Source organism: Etheostoma spectabile, chromosome 3 (assembly GCF_008692095.1).
Source record: "Etheostoma spectabile isolate EspeVRDwgs_2016 chromosome 3, UIUC_Espe_1.0, whole genome shotgun sequence".
Classification (NCBI taxonomy): Eukaryota; Metazoa; Chordata; class Actinopteri; order Perciformes; family Percidae; genus Etheostoma; species Etheostoma spectabile.
The window spans coordinates 33294292-33318696 of NC_045735.1; the positions used below are offsets into that span (position 1 = coordinate 33294292).

General features: G+C 39.1%; 1 protein-coding gene across 1 annotated transcript in view; it reads right to left on the reverse strand.

Moving 5' to 3' along the window:
- The window catches only part of efhd1 (EF-hand domain family, member D1), a 30526-nt gene extending 10432 nt beyond the window's left edge, over nt 1-20094 (reverse strand). The window contains exons 1-2 of the mRNA XM_032506865.1: nt 20089-20094; nt 11515-11875 (exon numbers count right to left, since the gene is read on the reverse strand). Coding sequence (XP_032362756.1) covers nt 11515-11875; nt 20089 — 362 coding nt within the window. The 5' untranslated portion in view covers nt 20090-20094. The remainder of the gene's footprint in view (nt 1-11514; nt 11876-20088) is intronic.
- Between the last annotated feature and the right edge of the window lie 4311 nt (nt 20095-24405).

A 24405-nucleotide genomic window follows, 5' to 3' on the forward strand; every position in this document is an offset into this window, starting at 1 on the left:
ACACAAGAACACTCATTACCACACAGTTCCTTACAGGACTACGGCAATCTACAATACCATGACCTGTTTTATAAGGGCCCGAGCAATGACCCTATTGTATCTGAAGGAATTACTATAATTTTCTTAAATTAATCACATTTTTAACCCATTTGCGCCAGATGCTTCGCGACGACACATCTACCGCCGGTAACTGCGTTGCGCAACTCTGAACCTCCTGCCGGCTGCTGCGTGGCGCAGCATTTTGTATTTGTCAGTCTTTTCATGACGCGTGCAGCAGAGAACGCATTGTCATTGGTTCAAATACACATGAGGCAGATCTTGTTGGCCATGTGACCACCAAAATGTACCGTAGTTTGCTGAAAATCACGTCAATCAACCAGACATACATGTGCGTTTGTTTATGAATGTTTGAGAGACGAGCGAGAAAACGACTACGAGGCAATCAGGAGGATTTTGACAGCGAGGGCAGTGACATTGAGGTGGAAGATTGACATTGAGGTGGAAGATAGTGAGGAGTTTGGGAGGGAGAATGTCTTCATCATAATCTACCACTTCCTCTGTTGGAGCCCTTTCCTTGCTCGTCTCTCAAAACTTCATAAACAAACGCACATGCATGTCTGGTTGATTGACATGATTTTCAGCAAACTACAGTACATTTTGGTGGTCACATGGCTTTAAATAGCCAACAAGACCCGCCTCATGTGTATTTTGAACCAATGACAGTGTTCTCTGCTGCACGCGTCATGAAAAGACCGATGAATACAAAATGCTGCGCCATGCAGCAGCCAGCAGGAAGTTCAGAGTTGCGCAACGCAGTAACCGGCGGTAGATGTGTCGTTGCGAAGCATCCGGCACAAACGGGTTAAGGGGCTGAAGGTGCTTGAAAACTTACAAAACTCACGTATCAGAATAGGTGAAAGGTTTTGTAGGTCTTGTTTTCAAGTTGGCTCGACAGTATCCCTAACAGCTTTTAAAGCCAAAGCTCCAACCTTTAACTTAGTCGTAGATGATAAAATTTGGCAGGCATCATGGCCAGACCTTTAAAAAAAAAACAACTGAGGGTTGTCTGACTTACTGGATATAGACTGTTAGGATGAAGCCTGCCATGGGCTACCTATTTCAGCCATCATTCTCCTCCCCAAGACTATGTGATTGGTTTAAAGAAATACAACCAAAACAATCTAAGGGAATGAATGTATCATACGTGAACGTATAATGTGTTGAGCATCCGAACAAGCTTGTTGTCTTGACAGACACTATGCCGCATAATGGTTCCAGCACACACAGCAGCAGCCACCACACATTAGCGAATGTACCAGGCTGGAGAGAGAAAGGGGGAAAAAAGAGAAAGGGTGGTGTGTTTGTTGGTAAATAAATATGAAGTTAGTATTGATGGTATATCCGTTAACGTGATCTCTCCTTTGCTGCAAACCACTAAGCTTCATGCTAATAGTTCCACGATGACCAATATCCAATGAGCGTATGATGTAATTTGCGCCTAAGTGGGGGAAAGCCTTTGGATCCTTCCCCTGCGTTTTCTTTCCTTTTTTTGGTCATAATTTTAAATTCAAAAGAAGCAGACAGTCTGGGGGGTGGGAGCAGGAGACAGAAGCACCTGGCATCTCATGCCTAAAGACAGTCCTAGAGAAAGTAAACCAGCTCCTCCATCCTCTCCATAGTGTCCTGGCATCAGAGAAACCAGCCACACTTTCCTCACTGAAGCCAGTCTTGGAGCACATCAACAGTGAGATACTTCAAGATCAAGAGGAAGACTGCACTCTCACTAAACAAGTGAACCCTGTAATAAGAGAAGACCTGTTAATCCAGCTGCAGGAAGAATGCAGCAGGAAATGAAGAATGTTGTGAATATATCCAGCTATGTGGATCCCATCTTTGCCGATCATCTGGATGGCACAGTCAAGGTAAGCTGTAATGAAGCAATGGCACTTGTATCACATCCAGAGATTCCAGATACCGAAGATCCTCCAGCATCAGGTACACAGCGCACCTTCACCAACACCACCAAAAAGAAATAGATGAGCCTGTCTGGATTGTTACAGAAAATCCCCAACTGAAGGAAGAATAGGTGACTAGCTTCAGGATGTGCCATCAGTGTCATAAATCCCAAAAAACTTGACTCAGAGATGAAACTGTATTTGTCTCTTCTGCCCACTGGCTTGGTGAAGACACGTGTCAGAAATGCCAATGCTTTCAAACGTGGCCAGGAAGTACCTCCTGTATCCCCTCAGAAAGGCTGTTCAGTACAAGTGCCCATACATCCTGTCTCCTCAGTGGTCAAGACTGACCCCTGAAAACAGGGCTGGGATGGTTACCGCATTACCGCAATGCTGCGGTTACGTGATGCCTACCACGGGTCTCCGTCATCACCGTAAAAAAAAACATTGGCCTGCACATGTGTGCAGGTTATGTCTAATGACATGGATTCAAGTGATTCTAATGACATGGATTAGGTCTGATGACATTGTGTCTTACATGGATTCAAGGTTTTCTTAACAAAACTTATTATCAACAGATGGAGCAAATCCAACCTTTCACGAGTTGGGGAGCGCAATGTTCCATGACACAAAATAACATTCCGTTCGTGTTGACTATTAGGTTTTTATGCGAGACTACTATTTTTTTGTGACCGTTATTGCCATTCTTAATTCTAACCCAAACCGGCTCGTCAGACACCGCCTACCAAGAGCCTGGGTCTGTCCAAGGTTTCTGCCTAAAAGGAAGTTTTTCCTCCCCACTGTCGCACTGTTGCTTGCTCTGGAGGAGACTACTAGAACTGTTGGGTCCTTGTAAATTCTGGAGTGCAGTCTAGACCTACTCTATCTGTAAAGTGTCTCGAGATAACTCTTGTTATGAATTAGTACTATAAATAAAATTGAATTGAAATTGAATTGAGAGTACCTGTGTAATGTCTTGTATCGTGGGGAAAGGCAAAGACACTTAAAACAGCCTAAAACAGAGCGGCTTATATATTATATTGAAAGCAACAAGTTAGCGGACTGCAGAGTCTCACTCTCTGCTCTGCTGCTAGACGGGCTGCACTCGGCATCGTCAGCAAACTATTTTATATACACAACCGTTCAAAAGTTTGGGGTCACATTGAAATGTCCTTATTTTTGAAGGAAAAGTACTGTACTTTTCAATGAAGATAACTTTAAACTAGTCTTAACTTTGAAGAAATACACTCTATACATTGCTAATGTGGTAAATGACTATTCTAGCTGCAAATGTCTGGTTTTTGGTGCAATATCTACATAGGTGTATAGAGGCCCATTTCCAGCATTTATCACTCCAGTGTTCGAATGGTACAATGTGTTTGCTCATTGGCTCAGAAGGCTAATTGATGATTAGAAAACCCTTGTGCAATCATGTTCACACATCTGAAAACAGTTTAGGTTGTTACAGAAGCTACAAAACTGACCTTCCTTTGAGCAGATTGAGTTTCTGGAGCATCACATTTGTGGGGTCAATTAAACGCTCAAAATGGCCAGAAAAAGAGAACTTTCATCTGAAACTCGACAGTCTATTCTTGTCCTTAGAAATGAAGGCTATTCCATGCGAGACATTGCTAAGAAATTGAAGATTTCCTACAACGGTGTGTACTACTCCCTTCAGAGGACAGCACAAACAGGCTCTAACCAGAGTAGAAAAAGAAGTGGGAGGCCGCGTTGCACAACTGAGCAAGAAGATAAGTACATTAGAGTCTCTAGTTTGAGAAACCGACGCCTCACAGGTCCCCAACTGGCATCTTCATTAAATAGTACCCGCAAAACACCAGTGTCAACATCTACAGTGAAGAGGCGGCTGCGGGATTCTGGGCTTCAGGGCAGAGTGGCAAAGAAAAAGCCATATCTGAGACTGGCCAATAAAAGAAAAAGATTAAGATGGGCAAAAGAACACAGACATTGGACAGAGGAAGACTGGAAAAAAGTGTTGTGGACAGATGAATCCAAGTTTGAGGTGTTTGGATCACAAAGAAGAACGTTTGTGAGACGCAGAACAAATGAAAAGATGCTGGAAGAATGCCTGACGCCATCTGTTAAGCATGGTGGAGGTAATATGATGGTCTGGGGTGGCTTTGGTGCTGGTAAGGTGCGAGATTTGTACAGGGTAAAAGGGATTCTGAATAAGGAAGGCTATCACTCCATTTTGCAACGCCATGCCATACCCAGTGGACAGCGCTTGATTGGAGCCAATTTCATCCTACAACAGGACAATGACCCTAAACACACCTCCAAATTGTGCAAGAACTATTTAGAGCAGAAGCAGGCAGCTGGTATTCTATCGGTAATGGAGTGGCCAGCAGTCACCAGATCTGAACCCCATTGAGCTGTTGTGGGAGCAGCTTGACCGTATGGTACGCAAGAAGTGCCCATCCAACCAATCCAACTTATGGGAGCTGCTTCTGGAAGCATGGGGTGCAATTTCTCCAGATTACCTCAACAAATTAACAGCTAGAATGCCAAAGGTCTGCAATGCTGTAATTGCTGCAAATGGAGGATTCTTTGACGAAAGCAAAGTTTGATGTAAAAAAAATCTTATTTCAAATACAAATCATTATTTCTAACCTTGTCAATGTCTTGACTCTATTTTCTATTCATTTCACAACGTATGGTGGTGAATAAGTGTGACTTTTCAGGAAAACACAAAATTGTTTGGGTGACCCCAAACTTTTGAACGGTAGTGTATATTTAACTTTATTGAGAAAAGAGCTTCCTGAACTGTCTTTGGAATGGATCAACAGAAATGAGAGAAACCACTGTGGCCCTAAAAGACAGCAAAACTCAGTAAAGACTCTCACATTGAGCTGAAATGGAAACTCTGTGCTGCTATCTTTTAATACAGTCTATGGCTGCAACTTATGCTGTACGATTTAAGCCAATGGTTTTAGGGGTAACGCCATTCACTTTACCGGCGGTATTGACAACAGATAAAGCCACCGTGGCTTGAGGAGCTCTAGCTTCAGATTGTTGTTTTATTGTTTACTTTTAACTCACTATGCATCATCTTTTGCTATCTCTTTTTCCTCTCTCTCTACCTCACAGAGACTCGTGTGATAGAGAGATAGAGAGACTCATTCGCTACTCTCCATTATCGCTGGCTCTCCTTGCACGACCACATTGGCACTGACGTCACTTACTTAAGGCACCCTGCCATTCTCGCTCCAACTTACACTACTCTTGTATAGGGGTTGCAGTATACCGTGGGAATTTTTTTGCTTTTCAAAAGGAAAAGAAATCCATGCTCACATTTCTTTACTATATTAACTAAAAGGACTGGAAATAAGTGGGCAATTTGTTAAACGGCCCTGATGTAGGTGGGTCCTGCAGCCTTTGACTCCTTGTTTAGTTGGAAAAGGATATGCATAGCTCATATTTACTTCCAGGATGTGGACCTTGTTTTTGTTATTTCCAATGCACTGTATTATTTTTTAAAAGGTGCTGTGGCGGGGATGAGATGGCGGAACGGGAGTGGATGGCTCGCAGGAAAAAATTTCCTTTAGCAGAAATGGATGAAAAAAAAAAAGGGTCTTAAAAATTTCAATGCCCTTCCAGATGGTTATCTCCACCAAACTAAAGTTAGCTGCATGAACTGTTGTTGTGAACTGATAGAGATATATATAGTTATTTATATATAGTTTAAAGTACATAAAACCAAAGAAGAACGTACACAGTTCTTATTAACCTCCTTGACGCACGCAAAAGGTCCCCAAGAAGTAATAACAACACAAACACACACAAAGAGTTTGGTCCATTTTAGCCTCACAGATTTGCGTAAAAATTACTAAGGCATGGTCTAAAACTCTTTCTATACGGATTTTTCCGGACGTCAATGGGTGAAATTAATGGGACATTTGCTTCCAGAACCCAAGGTCTCTCAGAGGAGGGGCGAGACTGTTGAGCTCTATATAGAACCACGAGCTGCAAGCAGCTGCAACGTGTCATCTTGAGTAAACATGGCTGAAAGGGAAATGATGATTTAAACCGCTGCAACGGACCTGTAGTCGAGCCGTACCATGGAGCGTACCTGCGTGTTTGCAGACGTCATACTGTCCCTCTAAACATACAGCCGTATGTATGTGTCCATTGGTGTGGTTTAATATATTTTAGCAGGTGTACTGTACTATTTTAATATATGGACCAGAATGGACATATTAAAATTGGGCGACTGGGTGTCATCCACCTGGGAAATGTTGAGTGTTAAAGACTTAATTTTCTTCAGTCTGATACACTTTAAAGTGCCCATGTTATGAAGAAAAAAAATAATTGGGGATTTTGGTGTATTTTGTGTTTCTGGTGCTTCCACACGCATACAAATTTGGGGAAAAAACTATCCATGCTGTTTTGAGTGAGATACAGGTTTCTGAATGTCCTCTGCCTTCTCCGGGTGAGCTGTTCAAAATCTTACGGTTTTCTACGTCACTAGCTGAGAAGAGGTGGCTAAACGTAGCGCATGCTAGCGCTAGCAGGCTAGCTCCGTCTCAATGGCAACACACTGCTACAAAACACACTAGTTCACCATAATCTCCAAAAGAACTACTTCCTGTCCCTGTTCTGCAGGTATTCTACAAGTACCCCTTGTCTAGAAGAAGTCTCCCAGCTAATCCTGCCTTGTACTGACCAAAGTTGGAGAAAAAGTTATCTAGCTGACGTGATCTTACCTAGCTACTGCACATGTGCAACTCTCAACAAAGATAGTATAGAAATGAGACGTCGCACTCTGTAGCTAAAACAAGTGAGACGTCGCACTCTGTAGCTAAAACAAGTGAGATGTCTCACTCTGTAGCTAAAACAAGTGAGATGTCTCACTCTGTAGCTAAAACAGAGACACACAGGGTGAAAAGAGGATCTGCAGCAATGTGCAGTACTGTTACTTATACTGGAAGTATCTTTGTTATTAAAAAAATGATTGTGCTTTCATTTTGCACTTTATTATGTTTTCATTTTAAGTATCTGTGCTATGGCTTTTTTCTTTGTTCAAAATAGCCGTGCGCAATACTGGAAGTATTTCCCTAATTCGCAATATCAGTTTTCATTTCATTAAGAGAAAGATTTTTTTAAAACCAAATGAGTTACATTAGCCTGCAGGTGAGAAACTTTGTTTGAAATATGTTTTTATTTAAAGTATTGGTGCATTTTTGCCTAATATTAAAAGTATTTTCAGTACAGTGTCTGTTCCTTAACTAAAAAGACACCAAATGTTCTTGTTCTCTGCTTCTTTGGTGGCATTTAGGAACAAATGACTCAAACTAAGTGTAGTGCCTTTTAGAATGGTTTGCACTAAAAAAATATATATATATTTAAGCTTTTTCTTTATTAAAGTCTCTGCAACTTGAGTACTTTTTATTTATCTGCAACATTATGTTTTAGAATTACAGTTTTGCACAATAAATGTTCTTAAAACAACATACTACGTTTCTTTCTCTACATTTAGCAGTTTGGCTTTCCTCAGGGTCTATGGAACCTCTTCCAAAATGATTCTAATTTATATATTGGGATACATATCTTAATCGCAAGAGGCTGCAATGTATATCGCAATATGGATTTTAGGCCATATCGTCCATCACTATGTGTGGCTAATGCTAGCATTATTACTTCCAATATGAGGGGGCATTTAGGGAGACATGTCACCAGTGTGTACGTTGACAGAACCTGGAGGAGAGAGTCGGGTGGGAACAAACAGCTCCATCTCCACGCAGCATTTATTAAGCCTCTCCATGCTGTCCAGAACTAAAACATTGGCTGGGTTTATAATGAAATAAATGCAGTTGTGGAGGATGCAGGGTTTCAAGATATAATTAAAATAACATTACATAATATCTGCTGACAGCAACACAGTATCTCTGCAACTGTATTTGTCTTGCAGAGGAACATGAAAATAGAAGGAAAAACTGGACCCATGACCTCTAAGTATCCAAAATCTGCAAAAAGGGCCTGCAGAGATTGTATTTCCTGTGCAGACTAAACTCTTTTAATGTGGATAAGACTTTCATGGTTTTATTCTGCAGATGTTATATTGAGTTTGGATTTCATTCATTCATTTTCAATAAAAAAACAAAAGTCATCGGTCCTTATCTTGCTGGTCTCTGTAACAATTTTGGACAGATGACCAACATTGTTACAGAGGCCAGCAAGATATTTGGCATCCAGCAGCTCTCTCTAACAAAGATCTTTGACAGACAAGTTTTGCAGAAGGCACGGCCAATTTGGTCAAGCTCTGACCACCCACTCTTGGAGGAATTCATTCCTCTTCCCTCTGGGCGGAGATATAGGCTCCCTAGAGCAAAAACAAACAGTACAAATTGTGCACTTAAAAATAAGCTGTTAACTTGCAAACCTCTTATATGCACAGTTCTTACAGTATATGTGTCTCTCTTTGGGCCTTTTCCGTGATACGTTTAGAATTTCCAGTCATTTGTACGGCCAAAAGCGGATCAAACCCTGTTTAGTCTCTACTGTTGTGCTAGCTGAGCCTATGCTGGTGGCCATTTTTATTTAAAAAATAGCAAATCTGCCGTTGTTGTTTGCACTAATTATAAAACCTATTATTTTGATAAAGATTTGTCATTTAAAAAAAAGTTGTGTTCCTTATGTTTTTAGCTATAATTTAGTTTTCCAAATAAATAAATAAAAAAGGCTCTATACCAAAAACGTGCCAGACTGAAAACAGTGAATCCAAAACAATCAACATCACTGAGGAAACTGTCTCTGGTTAATGTTAGCCTTAGCTGTACAGTTCAAGTGACATAAACTGTTAATATTAACGGACAGAGCACGTCTGAGGTCACCCATTAGTTTGTGGAGATCTCCTATGAGTCGTTGAGTTTGCTGTTAGGGGCGCAGCCATCTTTGTTGCAGATGTGACAATTTTAGATGAGGAGTGAGGAAGGACCCATTGACTGGTGGGTGGTTGCTGACTGTGACGTTATAGCCATAAGTGTGTATTTTCACTGACTGCGTAACAGCTGCGCTCCAACTCCGTCCCAGCTCCTGTGATCCGCAGCTGACCGGAGCAGATACGCAGAGCTAGGGTTGGGAGATATGGAGAAATTCATAATAGTATAATAATATTTTATTTAACAGTATTTTGACCAAATACTTCAATATCAATATTGCAAAGAACAGTGTTGACAATTATTGCTGTCCCAAAGTTTTTACACAATGAGTTTTGTGATAAATAATCATCAGTAATGAGAAGTGGGAAAAGGCAAATGACCGAACAGCTAGAACAGTCTGGTAGGTTCAGAAAATGACATTACTTTACTGTAATGCAGCCTTTAAAACCAGGATAAGACAACACTTGTGTCATATTATGATATTACAATATTCAAAATCTAAGACAATATCTAGTCACATGTGACGATATTGATATAAAAATAGACATATTGCCCAGCCCTACGCAGAGATTCTGTTTTTGCAGGATGCCATAGAGTTTGGCAGCAACTCAGCACAGAGCAGATTGTGCAGGACAGGAAGTCCAGCAGAGAAACAAAATAAAACATTTGGTTAATTTGCAAGATAAAATAGACCGTGCTCATGGCAGATCATAGTTCCCTGCACTACACCTTGAAAAAGTCATAATGGACGGAGACAGGCCTGAAGTCAACAGGTCAGAGGTTTTGTGGTTCTGTTTATAGAAACTACATCCTGTTATATTGTGCGAATGTACGTAAATTTGCGAGATCTCATGGGTCCTTGTGACTTCAGCTGTCAGTCATGGCTGCAGCCATTTCGCAACAAATCTGGATCTGTTGGATCTTGAAGGACGGCGGTGCACGGATCCAACACGCAGCGGAGCCGATCCGCAGCCGTTCCGCAGTTGGTGGAAATCCAGGGTTACACTCTACGTAACACACGCAATCTGGTTGCAACTGCTGCTGAAAGCTAGCCTACATAATTAGAGGTAAGAGTTACCTTTGCTAGGTTTTAAAAACATCTTTGTCCCATATTTGCCATATTACATATTGTATATGGCAGGCCGCAAACTGTCAATCACATCACAGCTATGCCTTAAAACACTCCCTGCTTTATGGTCAATTTTAAAATTCAAAAAATGAACATCATTCTGTATTGCAGACGAGTTAAAACTAGAAATTGAAACCATACCAACTAATTATGAAAATGTTTACTGAGGTAATAAATCAAGTGAGAAGTGGGACACTTTCTCATAGACTTCTAAAGAAACCGACCTCATTTTGCAACTGTCCGTGTCGCCCCCTGCTGGAATTCTGATAGAATGCAGGTTTAAAGTACTTCAGGATTTGCAGTACTTCACCGAACCAGACAATATTAATTTTGTCCATTAATACTAACAGTCTATGTGAAGTGACGATAATATTGTTGATAACCTAATGGCTACAAGCAGGCCCGGTAATGAACAACACGCTAACAGATTCTGTGTTGATTTTTTTAGATGAGCTGGACCAGGGACTATTCGGTTCAAATTGCTATTTTGCTCATTGTTCTCAGTGAAGTTTGCTGGAATTGTAGCCATTGACTCTTTACACACACACACACATATACACTATATATATATATATATATATATATATATATATATATATATATATACATACATACATACATACATACATACATACATACATACATATATATATACATACATACATATATACACATACATACATATATACACATACATACATATATACACACATATATACATATATACATACATATATACATATATATATACATATATACACATATATACATATATATATATATATATATATATATATATATATATATATATATATATATTATAGCTTTTAACTGCTGCATTGATGTAATGAAATTAAGGGAGTGTGAAATTAAGAATTCCAGGTAAAAATATATATGGTTTATGGGTCTTGGGTATAACAATAGGCCTCTATAGCACCCCTGCACAATTTCAAAGCCCTTGCAGTTTGCTTCACTAAAATAAATGACATTCTTACAAAAAGCATCTTAGAGCCATCACCTAAACACAACAGAAAGTCAGCCATATTTAATGTACTTTGGGCAGTTTTTGACTACGTGCAGACGCAGTACTTTAACATTGAAGGCCTGTGCATCGCTAATTTCAGCTTTAATTATTACTGTTTTAATAGGCTGAATTAAAATGAATTGAAGGATTACATTTAATTGAAATTGTTTGTTTAGGCTACCGTTATTTGATTTCGTGTTAAAAATAAATACCTTGATTACACACGACACAACACGGTCAATAACGTTACTAGCAAGGACAAAACGCCAGCTAACGTTAATATTGCACAGGGCCCGCAGTGAGCAGTGGATGACTCACTTTGAATCGTGAGCAGAGTGTCAGTTTATGCGTTCACCGGCAGGCTGCACGTCAGCAGCATCTTAATCTCATCATGCTCATTCAGCCCAATCCCCACTGACGGTAGGCTACGCGGGTTAGAAGTAAACATGTCGCACCGTTTATGTAGCTAACTGGACAAACAAAGAAAACCTTAGCATTCCGCCTTACTGTTTGAACATCGTCTCCATATCCTTAATCTGCTTGCGGGAGAACTCCTTGAACTCCGTGTAGGGATTGAAGACGCGGGTCAGTCGAGGAGCAGCGTTCCCCTCGTTGATGTCCTGTCTGCGGGTCAGCTTGGCGGACAGCTCGGAGGACGAGTCTCCGCAGGCTGCATCGGCCTCCTGCGGTTTGGGTCGGACCGGGCTCTGTTGGGGCTCCGGCCTCGGCTCAGCCTCCTGCGAAGTGGTCAGCCGCGACTGCAGCTTCCTAGCCAGCTCTTCAGATGCCATGCTACAAATAGTACGCTGTTCACTGAGTCGTACACCGTTTGAGAGAATGCAGCCTGACACAGCCGTTTCAAGTACCACTGTCAAACTGACTGTGGTCCGCTGAGAAGAGAAAAGCAGTACTTCCGGTTGCACTTTTCAAAATAAGACCATCATCTCTATTTTGTTTTTTTGCAAACATTTACAAATACAGTGTTTGAACAATTCGGCATCGTACTTACTATCAAAAAGATGTTCATTCCAATCCAAAGAACCTTACAATTTCACTTAATAATAAAAAAAATAAATTCAAAAAGGAAGGCACTTTAATACACAAATAGAAAAAAAAGGTAAAAAGAAATAAAACAATACAAAATACAGAAAATACAATACAAAGAAAAAATAAAAAGGACTGTATAACCACATTTCCTTGAAAAAATATTGCAGTACATCAGCTATATAAATACCTTTCTTATTATTAATAATTTGGATAGATTCAAATAAATTCAAAAATTCAATTCTGAAGTGAGTAAAAGCTGGCGAGATTTAGAAAATTTCGCTTTATGAATATACAATTTTTCCTTGTAGATTAATAGGTTTACAATCCTATGTATTGTTTTGTTTTGTAATCATAACTAAGAAAATCATCTGTTGATTCCAAAACGTAATTCTTTTGAATATTGATATAGTTTTCAATTATTCCAGAACTCCACAGAATACTGACATTCTCAAAATAAATGTATAATAGTTTCTTCTTCAATTTTACAAGATTCACATTTATTGTCCAAAGCCAATATTTAAACAAATTTGTTAGTGGGATGAATATTGTGCAGTATTTTAAAATGTAATTCTTTCAGTTTATTGGGTATCACACATGTGTACAGTAGAAGCCATGTTGATTCCCACTTAATGTTAGAATAAAAAGAGTTCTAACAAATTTCCCCCGTTGAGTGATTTTCCTATTGCTGTAGAAATAATTCCTTATATGTTTATTGGTACTGGTTTATTATAACTTTTAATATTTATTCCATTATCAAAGAAGGTTGGATCCAATTCTAGCAAGTCTCGTCTTTCAGAGTGACATTTTATTAGTTAAATAATTCCACTAGGTTTAGCATTTTTTACCATTTTATGTTCTTTGTGGGTGCCAGGAAAGATTACAGATCTAAGAAATTCCTCATAACTAAGAAGTTTCATCATTTTGTAAGTCTGCAAGAACAATGGTATTCCTATTAACTCAGTGTTGTAGATCTTTCTGGTTGTGAATTCATTGTTCCATATAATAGTTCTATGTGGAGAAAAAATATGAATAAAGCATAATTTTGCAGCGTTAACCGCCTGCTGATGAAAATTTGCGACAATTTAATTTCATCATGCATAGTAATACAAATTGAAGGCCTCCAATTTCTCTAAAAATGGCCTGTGGAATGAAGTAACAAAGGGAATCTGGAGCTTTTAAACAGTCTTTTATCCATTTAATTCTAAAGGTCTTGTTCACATCCATGAAGTCTAACATTTCCATGCCACCTGTACTTCTTGGGGCTGCAAGGCTAGAATCTCCTTTTTAAATGATGGCATTTAGTTCTCCAAATAAAATTAATTTACATATTATTCATTTTCTTACAGAGGGATTGATGGATAAACAAAGATTGGGTAAGGTAAATAAATCTAGAGATATCGTCCGCTTTACTCAGAAGAACTCTACCTAACATGAACAGATCTTTCTGAAGCCACATATTGAATATATTTTTTGTTTTTTTTGTATTTTGGGCTTACAAATTTTTTCTCGTCATTCCTTTAACTTTTTTAGAGATATGGATTCCAATCACACATAAGAGTTTCATCACTGTTATACAGACATAGAATTTCGCAGTTCGAAATATTAAGTCTTAAACCTGATGCCAGATAGAAGGAATGTGTCTTTTTGATTGAGTTTTCAATTTGTTATTTATTCTTTAAAAAAAAAACTGTGTCATCACCTAGGAATGAGGAATTTTGATCTCTCTTTCAAAAATCCTTAAACCTTGTAAATTATTACAGTGTAAAATATGTATTAAGAGCAATTTAACAACAATGAGAAATGGAAATGGAGAACAAGGGCAACCTTGGCAGACTGATCTATAAACTGAAAAGCTTTGGGTGGTATTTGGATAAAGTATGACACAGCTTTTGATGTTTTTACAAAGCATTTTATCACCTATATTTTATTACCTGAATAAGAATTGATGTCTCAGGCCTGAGGTAACTGTAATAGCCTGAAGTATGTAAAGTAAGATGTAAACAATATAATAAGTACCCCACATCATCTCCAGACTCCATCTGTAATTTGAAAACAAAATAAGACTATCAGCTTTAAAACTGAAAATATAGCATCTCTTGAAAGTGCAAATTACATAAAATAATAACTTAACTTAAAAGTTCTACTTAGGCGAGACTTTCCCCTACAGAAGATAAAAGAAAGTATTCTTGCTATTAAAGGACAATTCTGGTTGATTTCAACACATAGCTCTGTTGTTTGGAAATTTGGAGTTTTGTCAGTAGAGAGAAAAACAAAAACAACCGGTGCTGTCTACACCGTGTTATCCTCCTGCTAGAGTTAGCACCCAACAGGCTTAAACAGGGCAAGTTGTAACGTGATTTTGCCTCAAAACATGTTTATAATGTCAATAATAACATTATGAAGTACCTACCCATGTGAAGAGATTCCTTCCAAGGGAACACAGCGATACTGACTGCAGTAGATGTGACAGAAAGGCATAAAATGTGTGTTTATCCATACCTCTGTTTGTTTTCTATTTTCCGGCGAAGTTCTCTCTAGTCGATTGTCAAACTCATACAATCCAATATTCCAAAATGGTTTTTTTCTACAAAAAAACGATTTGCCGTTGTTATGTCCTAGTAATGACAATGTAGAAACAAGTTTTAACCTGATACCACAGTTGAGCCAGAGGAGCTACAAGAGTTCAAAAACATTTGAGCATGTGCATTGGTAACTAAGCAACAGGGGGCTCTTGAACTTTTAGACTAAGGCTGAATCTCATTTCTCTGTCTTACCCCTCAGTTATCACCGTTTTGAATGTCATTGATGTTCAGAAAAACATTTTGTAAACAAAAATCTGTCTTTATTGTCCAATAAATTAAACATAACAAGCAAAAACATTACATAAAATATAATACAGACCCATTATCAACTATTAGAACCATAACTTACATGTCACACACATAAAAAGGCACTCAAATGTGTAAAACTAAAAAAAGACACACAAGAACACAAACAAACAATTTCACTACAGCTATTCTGATATTCCAGACCAGTGTGATGGCTGTTGGCCAGTAACCCTTCACTCACATCAATGTCCTGTATCATAACCAACAACAATATACAAGTGTATGAACAAGAATTAATTACATATGATTTCAATAATACAGTACCAATACAATAAGGAATGGATACAACATGAAAACACGATTTAAGAAACTTCTGCTCGTTTTCAGCCCGAAAGTGGATCAGCTGCTGTGTCCTCCTGTGTGATACAGGACGGTACATGTAAAGCATGTAGCGATGTCTCCAAAGTAAGTAGTGTTGTGCACTGATATCAAACAAAATTATCTGGTAATGGTTAAAACTGTAGACATGTATGCAGTCCATTCAATCCAGAGAAATGTGGGACTGTTATGCAAATCCTCAATGTACTGTAACGTTAGCAGTTAGCAATTAGCATTAGAATAGAAAGCTAGCGATTTGAAAAAGGTTCCAATTAAAAACATGGTTGCCCAGGGTAGTATATATGTGAGGACTGTATAGAGCATAAAACAAGACTGTCGTCATTTTTAAGTCAATCGCTGCTTTAAAAATTACCAAAAATACTGATATTCATGGGTTTCTCTGGTCAATCAGGCAGCCATCGTTGCTTGTTGCGCAATAAACCCTTGCTTTCAAGTAAGCTTGCGTCCTCACTCGGTTCCAAGAGCCAAATATTCCTTCGTCTACCTAGCACTAGGTCAATAAGAGTATTGGGACAGCACTTACTCTCGGGTGAACACGCAAAACCTAGGGTAAGGGGCAAGGGGTCGGGGTAAGATAGAGAAATGAGATTCAGCATTAGACTTCTGTTTATTGATCCTTTTGGGATGACTCACGCAGGGAAATTGAATTTCCAGCAGCTTTTAAGACATTTAAATAGAGAATAAGGAGGTATAAAAATACAGTATAGAAAAACTGTATAAAAATAACAATAGCAATAAACTTTTAGCTATAAAAAGACCTTTAGCATAAATAAAATAGTTAAGAGAAGTTTGTGTCCAAGTATGTATGTATGTAGATTATTAATTAAGTAATTGCACAATGAAAGAGTGGCAACCACTCCTTCCCTTCCTCCCTGTTCTGTTCTGTCCTCTTTACCCTATTTCCTCCTCCCCGCGAGTGAGGAGTTGCATGAGTAGGATGGCATGAGGGACAAGGGAGTCCTTGAGTCTGCTGGTCCGACACTTGGGAAGGAGCAGCCTTGGGGTCAGCTAGGAAAATGATTCATAACAATCCGTGCTCAAAGATTCATAAACGTGAGCAAAATAGGAAAGATATTCCACATATAGTATATTCTTACCTTAATTATTACTTGTCTCCTCCTAGTTATACTACAGCATTTTCTGTTAAAACATAAGTTTGGAGACACTACCTTATTTAGTCATTAAATTAATAGATATTTTTGTGTCGGTGTTGTAGTTTATACACTTCTAAGCACCGCCTGCTGCTGCTAGAGACCAGTCTTATTTCTCCAGGTTGGAGGACGGCTCGTTTTGATAAAAATGTGTTTGTCGTTCATTGTTAACCTTACTACGTTAGGATAGATGCATCATTTGTGATTTAATGTCATTTCGCTATAGAGTAATTGATCCCAGAAGTTTTAATCTGTGAATATCTTTCCTACTTTGCTCATGTTTATTAAGATCATAAATCTGTGCGCACGGTTTAGTTTTTTTCTCTCTCTGCTGACCCCAGGGGGGCTCTGTAAAAAAAGCGACTAGCTGTCTGGTGGATAATCAGTTGAGATTGTGTGTGTGTGTGTGTGTGTGAGTCCTTACACACACACACACACACACAACGTGTGTGAGAACTGTAAGTCGTAGAACTTATGTTGTCAGTTCATTTAAGCCTGTGGTTGTTTTGGTCTGTAGTTCTGGCAAATTTAAAGTTTTAGGTGCACTATATACATGCTACAGTTACACTGCATTAAGATAATGGAATTAATAGTGGTTTTATTGTTATTATTTGCTAGCATATATGATTCCTATATGCATTGTGCATGGTAGCCGTTGCAATGTTATTTATTGGCAGAACCACACACACACACACACACACACAAACACACACACCCACGCTCGTGTTTGTACTGTTGCTTGATTTAATAAAGCATCAAAAGAGAGTTGTCTTTGTCTGTGTTTTAACAGACAGACCTGGGGCGAGGTTGGAAACCAGAATCAGCTTTAAATCCAGTCCTGATCTAGTTCTCACTAACAAGTTTCAAATCATTTCACTTGAGTTAACATTATTATTGTTTGAGTCATCAATTCCGAATTCAATCTAATTGCCAATACAATAGGCTACTGTACGTTGCACTTAATGCACCACTACAAGACAACTCGACAGATTCCCAATCATCCTTGTCTTTATCTGAGAGAGTTGTTTGAGATAGTAGACTATGCATCAAGAATGACTCCTGGCCAATGTGCTTGGGAACTTCTTAATTAATGTCAGTTTAGTCAGTCATATTTTATCCTTTATTTTCTTTCCAGAAGCCATATCTGAGCCCACACACAAACATGTAGACTCCTTTAAATGTTAAGGGGAAGATTAAAAAAAAAGGAATTAGATCTGTGAATTCTCACAGAACCACAACTGAATTCATATCTTGCTGCTCAGTCAGAATCTTATTATTTTGGAGTCCGAGTCTCTGAGTAATAAAATAATCATATATGTGATGTTCTAGGCCTATTGGCAGACATCCATTTAAAATGTAGCCAATGGCATATGAAGAGCCTTTTTCACTGAAGTTTCTTAGCTTGCACTCTAAAAAACTCATTTCTGCCACCCCCATGAGGAATTCTAAGTAATGACAACAAAACTGTTGGCGCGTCCACATGATAAAAGCCTTCCATGACCGCTCACTACAATGTCTGGCAATGCTCTCTAGTAACACGTGTGGTCCTGGTAGCTTTTTCATTTGCAAGGCTACTTTTACTTTTATACTTTAAGTAAATTTCCAAGCGTTTACTTTGTTACTTTTACTTGAGTAAAGAGGTTAAATCAGTACTTTTACTTTTACCAAAGTATTTTTTAACACAAGTATCTGTACTTCTACTTGAGTACAGTAGGTGAGTACTTTTTCCATCACTGCTGGTGGCCACAGACTGGTAAAACATCCACAGCGGTTTGCTGCAGATGTTGAAAGACCACAATCTCCTCAGGAAGTACAACCTGCTTTGTGTCTTTCGGTACAGATGGCTGGTGTGTGTTGTCTAGTCCAGTTTATTATCCAGCCATATCCAGAGGTATTTGTATGATTTACCTGCCTCCACCTCAACTCCCTCTAGCAGGACTGGTCGCGGTGTTGGTCTAGACCTCACAAAGTCAATGACTAGCTCCTTCGTCTTAGAGGTGTTGAGCTCTAGGAGGTTAGTGCGACATCAAAGAGAAAGTAAATGTGCTGTATTTATATAGCACTTTCCCAGTCTTAACAACTGCTCAAAGCGCTTTTACATCTACAGGAAACATTCACCATTCACACACATTCATACACTGTGGCCAGGGCTGCCGTACAAGGTGCCACCTGCTCATCAGATAAACATTCACACTCCGATTCGCAGCACCGGGGGCAACTTGGGGTTCAGTGTCTTGCCCAAGGACACTTCGACAATGACTGCAGGGGTGGGGATCGAACCATCAACCTTCTGATTGGCAGGCAACCACTCCACCACTGAGCCATAGCCGCCCCACAGTCCCCCACCAGACCATAATCCTTCTCCCTGTCCCCCCTGATACATCCAACAATGGCTGTGCCATCGGCGTTCTTCTGCATGTGACACAGCTCTGAGTTGGGACAGAAGTCTGAGGTATACAAGGTGAAGAGAAGAGGGGCCAGCACTGTGCCCTGGGGGGGCTCCAGTGCTGCTGACCACAGTGCCAGACATGTGGCCTGTCAGTGAGGTAATCCTTGATCCAGTCTACCAGATAGGGGTCCACTCCCATCCTTTTCAGTTTGTCTTGAAGTATAGGGGGGCGGATGGTATAAAAAGAAAGATGGGTCGGAAAAGCTCATTCCACCACAGAATGAAAATCATACTCTGCTCTAGGAAACTTTGCTTAAAATACCTAAAATGATATGCTTTACTTTGTGCTCATATAGTGATATAACATTTCAATAAAACTAAACTTTCAAATGAAATAAAATAGACTGAGTTTTTACAATAACAATAACACTGTAACCAAGGGATAAAGTGGGTGGGAACAATCGGGAACAGCATTCTGGCACCTTCGATTAACAATTAAATCTAATTGGCAGTTTCATTCATCAGCGTTTCCTGTTCTGCGCAGTGAGCGGTCATGAAAGGCTTTTATCATGTGTCATTACTTAGAATTCCTCATGGGGGTGGCAGATACTATGTGCTATTGCTTTGAATAACTATGGATTTGCCTGTTAGTGCATGTTACATAATATTACATAAACTATGGTTTAAATGAGGACTATTTGAGTGTTTGAACTGGTAAGTTGATGTCCCACAAAAAAAGTGAAATATAGTAGTGGGTTTGGCTATGTAAAGTCTATGAGAAAAGTCTTTTTGGGCCAGAAGGTTGCTAGACATTGCAATTCTACCTTTGGCCCATGGTTGCTTCAAAGCCTGGCGCTGTTCTTGGGGCTTGCCTCTGACAAGCCAAGAAAACAGGCTACACCCTCTTCACGTAGAGCTGTCTGCTCCCGGATTTCAAAGCTGACCACTTGTTTGGAATATGAACGTATTTTACAAAAAAGACCAATGAAATGTGTTTCTGAAAACATTTTATGTGAGAAACTCTCTTCATTTCAGATCGACAACGGTCACTTTAAAAGTTTTGTGAGCTTTTGAGAGGGCTCGCCCAATTCTCGACGCCCTGCTTCTCGGAGCCCTGCTTTTCCAAACCAACTCTTTTCCAATGGAAGTAGCAAGCAATAGCTCCAAAAGTTGCTAAAAGTAGCCAGATTCCCTAATACGCTTTTTTGCATATCGGCAGAGGCGTCAAAAGTATTCACATTCAATACTCAGGTAGAAGTATAGATACTAGGTTTTAAGAAGTATCACCTCAAGCTTTTTACTCAAGTAAAAGTACTGGTTTCAAAACTAAAATACCTCTTATAATACACTTGAAAATATATGATTTTCTCGCCTAAATTTTTACCCCCTAAAACATGCTGCAGTTTCCACATGCTTTGGCCCTCTGGGATGACCCTGAGTTCATTGTGAAGCTAGTGGCATTGTGACACTAGGCCTTACTGACACAGAGCTACAGAGGTTAGAACACAGAATTTCTATTTCCGTCCAAGTAAATCATCTGAAAAATTAATAAAAATCTCTACTGTAAGCATATTACAACTGCTATATACTAAAATAGTACCCTAGCCACATGTCTCAACTTAGAACAGAAAAAATCCAGAAGAAAATTACTTTTAAAATGGATTTTATATGAATGTTTTTCTACAGATATGTCTGTGCGTTTGTCTCATTTCTAATTTCTAAAAAAGCCAAAAATTGCTAAATACAAAACTTCTGAAATACAAAAACACATCTACATCACTCACACATATACCTGAAAGAAGTACATACATAGATTTATAGGAATAAGTAATCATAATTTGATGAAATGGTGAAATGCCATAAAAAGGCAATATTTTTGGTTTGAATGGGCTGGAGACCCTCTCAGGGAAAGTTTTTGTTGGCCATGTTTGATATCAATCGACTCGTCTTCTGATTGGCTACACAGGGATGCCAGTTTTATGACCTCTTTCTCTAACTGGTCGGATCTGCTGTCAGTTTTTCCCACGTGGGCCCAATGGGGAATGGGGGATTTGATTGGCTGGTCTGAAGGATTTCTTGAGATAGGCTTATGCTATTGGTTGGGGACAGATATCAGTGGAAAGGGCAGAAGCCAGAGATTCCGACCGTGCCCGGAGGGACACACAGGGATGCACAGGGGAAAAGATGCACGCGATCAAAACCGAGAAATGATGAGCTATCTAGATTTCTCTACGTTGAAACTTGGCCAGAAACTACAAGATTGTGAGGGGACCAGATAATTATGGATTACAAGGCTTGGATATTCTAATAGCTTGGAGTGTTTACGAAGTAGGAATACAACGTTTTCGGCGATCTTTCACGCTGTGATTAAAGACACGAGGAGACAGGTAGGGATGCACGCTCATTTTATACTCGAATCTTTCGGTCTTTCTTTACTTCAGAACATGATTATAACCGTTGTGAGTCACCTTATGCTTTGTGTGTGGGCTCGATGGAATCATGAGACTTTAGGCTTTCTAATGGTGTGCTGCATGACCGTGTTGGTGACGATTTAATGCTTGCAATTCATGAAAGAAAACACGTTGTGGACAAACCGGTACCGGTTGAGGAACCGAGCGCTCAGAGAAGATAAAAAATAAAAGTAAGGTAAGGGGAAAAAATGCCCTTAAGGACAAAAGCTTAGGCCGCGCCACAGGGGCCTATAGTATAGTTTCAGCGATAATATGGAATGAAAACAAGCCAACTGAAATAGGAGTAACAAGGCTATTTTTTTTTAAATGTAAGGAGTAGAAAGTATACATTATTGCGTGAAAATGTAAGTAGTAAAAGTAAAAAGTCTGCTGTAAAATAATTACTCCAGTAAAGTATAGATACCACTGTCGCACTGTTGCTTGCTCTGGAGGGAACTACTAGAACTGTTGGGTCCTTGTAAATTATAGAGTGTGGTCTAGACCTACTCTATCTGTAAAGTGTCTCGAGATAATTCTTGTTATGAATTGATACTATAAATAAAATTGAATTGAAAAATTGAATTGAATAGAATCCCCAAAATTTCTACCTAAGTACTTGACACTTGACAGGTCAGCATATCGGTGATGTCATTGCGCAAATAATTTGCATAAAGCTTAGTGCTTGTTTCAGGTGAAGCAAGTCAGAGATGAAGAGCAAGATAGATAGAAAGAAATAGAAATATTTAGCCAAATAATCACAAACTTACTACAGGAACTTATAATATATTAAAATTATTACTTAAGAATATTTTAAGTAAATTTTACAAAATTAAGCAGTTGCTCATTGCTTTCTGCCTCACAGGTTGAATTGAGGTGGTGTTTTATTGTCTAACACTGCCATCTAATGGCAAATACACCACATAATAAATATGTATAGGTATGCTATTGTACTGTATACAAGCTACATTTTTCTCAATATGTAACCCATGCCTACAAAATGCCAATGATAATATTGTCACTGTAAATCAATGTTATTTCTTAAGCCCAATTCAGTGACTATTAAACCAGGTAAGTTAATAATAAGTGGGGAAGTGTTTTCTCTCTTACAATTACATGTTGGGTAATCTACCCAAATTTAGTTGGTTAACAGGTACATTTTATACATTGTGGGATGTACAAACGCCTTAAGATGTTTAATCCTGTTAATTTTTTGCATTTTCTGTAGTGTTAAAGCTTTAGTGCTTTAACTGAAGAATAATAATAATAATAACTTTTTGATATTATTGAACGTCCGTCACATTCAAGCCATCACCAAATGAGTTGATATACAGCTAATTAAAAATATCAGCTCCACGCAACTCTCTCTGTATTTCTCAGAAGATTGCATCGTCCGGCAACTTTCATGTGCAGAAGCTTAAGTGAAGATAATTACCTCTTCTGAAGCGTCATCACGTTTTTTTAATCCTCGTGGAGACGGGGGTGGAGGAAACTGAATAACTTTGAATATACAGGGTAGATCTACAATGGGTCATGGACCTCACCTACCAAATATTACACATGTGGATGTCAAACGTGTTTTTGCCTATAACTCCCACATTACTCATCATACATTAGAAAAACGTACAGCCACGTGTTCCTTGAATCAAGCTGAATCATGTGATATAGACACTTCTGCTTAGACCTTTCTTTGCAATATTGCGCAATGTGCAAAACCAACTTTTTTGTACTCCTCATAGGCCGTGCGACCAATCTGCACGAAACCTGTTACCTTGCATCAACAGATGGACCTGACCAAAATGTATCGAAAGAATTTTAAAAAGTTAAAGTATGCGCATTTGGCAACCAAACTAATTTTCTTAGCAAGTTAACAAACACAAACTTTATCGTATCTTGACCAAATGAAATACTATCAGCGAAAAAATCGGGATTATTGTTCATGTTCTTTACCAAATGTGTCCAATCAACGGTTACTGTATGTGTTTTGGTCAACAACTCAATTCCAGACAGCATTTACATCTGGGCCAGATCCGTTTTCTAATCAGCATATTCGCACAGATGTCACACTCACTATTCAATTTCAATTCAATTTTATTTATAGTATCAATTCATAACAAGAGTTATCTCAAGACACTGTACAGATAGACCACACTCCAGAATTTACAAGGACCCAACAGTTCTAGTAGTCTCCTCCAGAGCAAGCAACAGTGCAGGTCAACTATGCAGATCTGCACCAACTTTGCACCAGACTTGTCTGTAGCATCTGACTGATAGTCAGCCGATCCGCGGGAGCTGTGCAGACCAGACGCACCACAACTAACGGAACACTTTTTCCTGCATGGAGAACACACCAACACCACATTTAAGAGTAAAATTGAAATTCTCCTCTTTGATAAAGCTTATAGTTAGGGAGTGATGAGTCACAGTGACCGCCTAACGTGGCCCACCTGCTTCTCGTCCTAGTCGTCAGATTCATCTACCATTTAATGAATAATACTGTAATAGTTTTAGACAGATGTGGGACTTCCTTTGACCTACTGAGCTCCTCTCTCCTTTATCTTTCCATTTATGTGCATCCATGTCCCAGAAATGCCTGTTACTAACCTAGCTCTGGGGAGTCATTCCCTGGAGTCCTTATGTTCCTTTTCCCCCAGCATGTTTCCTTGGATCAGGGAGGCTCCAAAATCCTGGTTGCAGCCGTTGCCATGGTCCTGCTACACGTCCTGCAATGCCCTGTTACATCCTTATATGCTCTACTGTGCCTTGTAATGCCAGGCAGTGCCCTGCTATACCATGAACTACTACAAACTAGTCACTGTTCCATTATCTTTTACTGTGACTGTTATTGCCACTCTTCATTTCAACCCCACCGGCCCGTCAGACACCACCTACCTGATTAGAACGCAGACGAGATGTTCCTTTTACCGTTTTATTGGAATAAAGGAAGTTTGTGAATGTGTGTGGTTCTGAAACAGAGATACAGGCATACATCAGTAAAATGTAAATTATATAAGGTTCAAATAATGAGTTTATGCCTAGCAGGTATAATAAACAAACACAATCAAGATGTTAAATTATAATGTCATAATAAAGGCTGACACAGGACTGTACGTCACTAAGAATTTAGTTCACACTTT